At 38.1% G+C, this 4,622-nt stretch overlaps 1 protein-coding gene across 1 annotated transcript; it reads left to right on the top strand.

Annotated features, from left to right (window-relative positions):
• The first annotated feature begins 1,354 nt into the window (after nucleotides 1-1,354).
• On the top strand, nucleotides 1,355-4,419 carry LOC112789500 (patellin-3). Its single transcript, XM_025831429.3, has 4 exons — nucleotides 1,355-3,062; nucleotides 3,138-3,262; nucleotides 3,392-3,533; nucleotides 3,652-4,419. The coding sequence occupies exons 1-4, from the start codon at nucleotides 1,716-1,718 to the stop codon at nucleotides 3,904-3,906; spliced, it is 1,869 nt and encodes a 622-aa protein (XP_025687214.1). The 5' UTR covers nucleotides 1,355-1,715; the 3' UTR covers nucleotides 3,907-4,419.
• The last annotated feature ends 203 nt before the right edge of the window (nucleotides 4,420-4,622 follow it).

The following is a 4,622-nucleotide window of genomic DNA, read 5'->3' as shown; positions in this document are numbered from 1 at the left end:
CTTTTTGGATACTTATTCTCGTTGATTTATTTAATTAGCCGAAAAAATTTAAAGTAACTTTGAGAAATTTGATTTGAAGAACAGCGAAGTTGTGTTCTAATAAAGCACATAAATAATGGGTGTGTTGCTGGCAAAAGCGATTTATGAATAAATTTGTTTTGATTACTTTGAATAATTTTGAACAACTTGATAACGTTTGATTTGATTCTTATCTATTTTTCCTCCTTTCCTTTAAAATTGCTTGTTAAGTATGACACGCCATTGCATATTATTATTAATAATGTTAATTAATTGTTAAGAATGTGAATATCTGATTAATGTTACTTCCTGAATGGGACAATCGTCGAACGTAAACAGTACTGTCATTTTATAAAAATCCAAATATCATCTATGATTGATTCCCACCAAGATGAGCGCTTCTCATAATAGAAAATCTTGACTAGTAATGAAGTGAATGAATATTATATTAGATGTAACTTACTCGAAGGTTAAGCTGAGATATTAATGAAGTGAATACTTGAGCTTGGTTAAAGATAAGGACGTGGTTTCATGCATATCCGGTTTTTGATAAAGTTTACAGGTGGTTCATAAGCAAGTCGTAGATATTGTGTCATTTCTAAATTAATATTTTTCATTTTGGGAACTTTCACAAAATTATTTTTAAAAAATTAATTATCAAATCAATGTTATTTTATATATTCTTTTAATGAAATAATTAATTACCGAATAATTAAATGTACAAAAAATATATCATGATAAAATAGTTAAATATTTTTAATGTATAATTAATTTTTTATGAATATCAAATATATATTTTTATATAATGATAAATTAGTAGTTGATATTTTGCTTTTATATAATTTAATAATATTTTAATATAGAATAGGATTAGTCGATTAGAAATGCTTTTTTGTTAAATTAAGAACAATATTGAAAATTCTAAAACGATAATAATATTTTTCTTAAATTATAATTACGTCTGTGTACATGTATATTTCGTCCAAATTTGATATCGAATTTTTTTTGGGGACTTAAATTTGATATCGAATTTGTTAAACAAGAGTATTATTTATATATTAAAATTAATTATTAAAATTAATCATTATATATTTATATATAAATATATATTATTTAATTTATTTTATGTTTTAAAAATTAATAATTAATTTTAATATATATTTAATATTATTAATTAAAAAATATTTTTATTTTTAATTATTATAAATATAAATTAAAATTAATTATTAATATATATATATATAACTGATTTTTATAATTAATTTTGACGTGTAAATAATATTTTTTATTTTTTGACTATCTATTTAGTCATTTGTTGTTAAATAGGTTTGTCCCTGCATTAGCGATGATACTTAAAAAACTAAAAAGGAAATTAGATGAATGATTAGGGTGAAGTCCCAATCAAGAATTGAAAATAAGGAATTGGAATTGGACCCACAGAAGGAGTGGAAGTGGTGTACGTGCTGGCTGGCATACTTGTTCTGACAGACTGGTTCTTCCCATCACACTTCACACAACCAACCACCCTTTTGCCACCTCTCTCTCTCTCTCTATTTGACTGTTCCTCTCTTCTTCCTTCTTTCGTCTTCATCTCTCTTTGATTTCAACACTCCTCACACACATACACATACACTTCAACTATACTCTTCTCTATATTTTTATTCTTTTCAATTCAGTTTTGATTTTCTCGATCACCCATGGCTGAGGAACCACAGAAACCAGCTGAGGAAGTGGTGGCCGCCGTAGCTCAGCCTGAGACGGAGGCCCAGCCGGACAAACCTGTTCCTGAGACAGATAAGGAGACACAGGCCGATAAGGCAGAGGCGGCAGTGCCTGAGGCTGAGAAGAAGGAGGGCGATGCTGTTGTAGTCACAGAGAAGGCAGTGGAAGGAGAAGCGGCGGAGTCGGAGGCGGAGAAGCCCGTTGAAGGGAAGAATCAGATAGCGCAATCGGTGTCTTTCAAGGAGGAGAGCTACGTGGTTGGCGACCTCCCCGAAGCACAGAAGAAGGCTCTCGATGACCTCAAGAACCTCATTCAAGAAGCCCTCAATAAGCACGAGCTCTCCTCTCCTCCTCCCCCTCCACCGCCAAAAGAAGAAGACAAGAAGAAAGAAGAGGCCGTTGCAGCTGCCGAAGAGAAGAAGGAAGAGGCAGAAGAGAAGAAGGAGGAAGCTGCAGCAGCCGAGGAAGAGAAGAAGGAAGAGGTGGTAGCAGCTGAGGAGAAGAAGGAAGAGGTGGTAGCGGCAGCCGAGGAAGAGAAGAAGGAGGAAGCTGCGGCAGCCGAGGAAGAGAAGAAGGAAGAGGTAGTAGCAGCAGCTGAGGAACCTAAAGTGGAAGAAAAAGCAGAAGCGGAAGTGAAGAAGGAGACGGTGGAGGTGGTGGAGAAAACAGAGGACGGTGCCAAGACGGTAGAAGCCATAGAGGAGAGCGTAGTGTCGGTGAAAGTGGAGGAAGAAGGTCCTTCAAGTTCAGCAGTAGCCGTGGAGGAGGAGAAGAAGGAAGAAGCGGCAGCTCCTCCTCCGCCGCAAGCTCCAGAGGAAGTGTCGATATGGGGAATCCCACTGCTGGCAGACGAGAGGAGTGACGTCATCCTGCTCAAGTTCCTGAGAGCGAGGGACTTCAAGGTGAAGGACGCCTTCACGATGATCAAGAACACCGTCCGATGGCGCAAGGAATTCGGAATCGATTCCCTGATCGAGGAAGATCTCGGAAGCGATTGGGACAAGGTGGTGTTCACTCAAGGGGTCGATAAAGAAGGGCACCCGGTGTGCTACAACGTCTTCGGAGAATTCGAGAACAAGGAGCTTTACCAGAAGACGTTCTCCGACGAGGAGAAGCGCCAGAAGTTCATCAGGTGGAGGATCCAGCTTCTGGAAAAGAGCGTCAGGAAGCTTGACTTCAGTCCGAGAGGGATCTCCACCATCGTGCAGGTCAACGATCTCAAGAACTCACCTGGACAACTGAGCAAGAGGGAGCTCAGGCAGGCTACTAACCAGGCCCTCCAACTGCTTCAGGATAACTACCCTGAGTTTGTTGCCAAGCAGGTACCTCAATTGTTTCTATTTTCTTGTCTTATTCTTGTGAATTTCTTTAATTATTCATTGATCTGTTTGGTGCAGGTGTTTATCAATGTGCCATGGTGGTACCTTGCCTTTTCAAGGATGATAAGTGCTTTCCTGACCCAGAGGACCAAGAGCAAATTTGTATTTGCTGGACCATCCAAGTCTGCTGAAACCCTTTTCAAGTACACTACCTACCTGCTTACATTAAATTCTGTCTCCTCCTTTCATTAACTCATGCCGCTATGTTTTCTCATATTTATTACCTTATTCATGATTATTAATTCCTACAATTTGCTTGTCATTGTGAACAGGTACATAGCCCCGGAGCAAGTGCCGGTTCAATACGGTGGACTAAGCAGAGAGGGTGAGCAAGAATTCAGTACCGCCGATCCTGTTACAGAGGTTACAATCAAACCAGCAACAAAGCACACCGTCGAGTTCTCATTTGCTGAGGTCACTAATATTTATCTGATTATTAACCATGGAATGGAAGGAGCTAATTGTGCCCTTTGATTCAATATTTGTTAAGTAATAAGTAATATTAATACTTGATGTTTATTTGGATATGCAGAAGAGCCACCTTGTCTGGGAGCTTAGAGTTGTGGGTTGGGATGTGAGCCACGGGGCTGAATTTGCGCCCAGCGCCGACGATGGATACACGGTGATAGTACAGAAGAGCAGGAAAATCGCCCCGGCGGATGAAACAGTGATTTGCAACAGCTTCAAAGTGGGCGAACCTGGCAAGGTCGTGCTCACCATCGATAACCAAACATCCAAGAAGAAGAAACTCCTCTACAGGTCCAAGACCACACCCATCTCTGAATAGAGAGCTTAATTTTCGAGGAAAGGTGCTGACCAGAAAATGCTGCCTAGGTGGGTGTTTATGCATTTCATTTGATGGAACAAAATCAGGGTGCAACCTGGGGTCTGGGGGGATTATTCTTTCGTACAGGGTTATTTTGTTCATTTGGTTTATATAAATTTTATATATTGTTGTGTCTGGGGTGGCCAAATTTATCTATACTTAGTTGCTCATAGTAATGTGATATCTATCACTATATATCTTGTTCATGGGTTTTGGAATTGGATACAACCTGTTAATGCATCACCAACTGGAGAGAGGAAACATAATACACAATTGGGGTTGGGGGTTGGGGCTTGGGAGGGTTCATTTGTTAAAGAAAAAAAGTTAGTGTATGTATGGACTCTCGGAGACAGATTGTGTTGCTTTGTGATACTATTGTTTCTGTAAAGCTTGTTCAAATGTGGTGGCAGTGGTGCTGTCTGTATTACTTTATTATTCCCGTAAATAATCAAAATTTACTTCATTGTTTGTTCATGAATTTTGTTCATTACTCCTTATATTTTTCACTCCTAGTTTATAAATAATGGAGCGTTATAATGTAGTGTATGCTTTTTCTTTTGAATGGTTTCATTACTGAAACTTCCAAGTTATCCAGAATTGATCTAACATGAGTCCTTTGATACGGTAATTATAAAAATTTATGATATTATTGGATAAAACAGAATTAGTATAATATT

This window comes from Arachis hypogaea, chromosome 3 (assembly GCF_003086295.3).
Source record: "Arachis hypogaea cultivar Tifrunner chromosome 3, arahy.Tifrunner.gnm2.J5K5, whole genome shotgun sequence".
Taxonomy (NCBI): Eukaryota; Viridiplantae; Streptophyta; class Magnoliopsida; order Fabales; family Fabaceae; genus Arachis; species Arachis hypogaea.
Note: the sequence above shows the minus strand (reverse complement) of the source record. Positions and strands in the feature narration are given on the sequence as shown.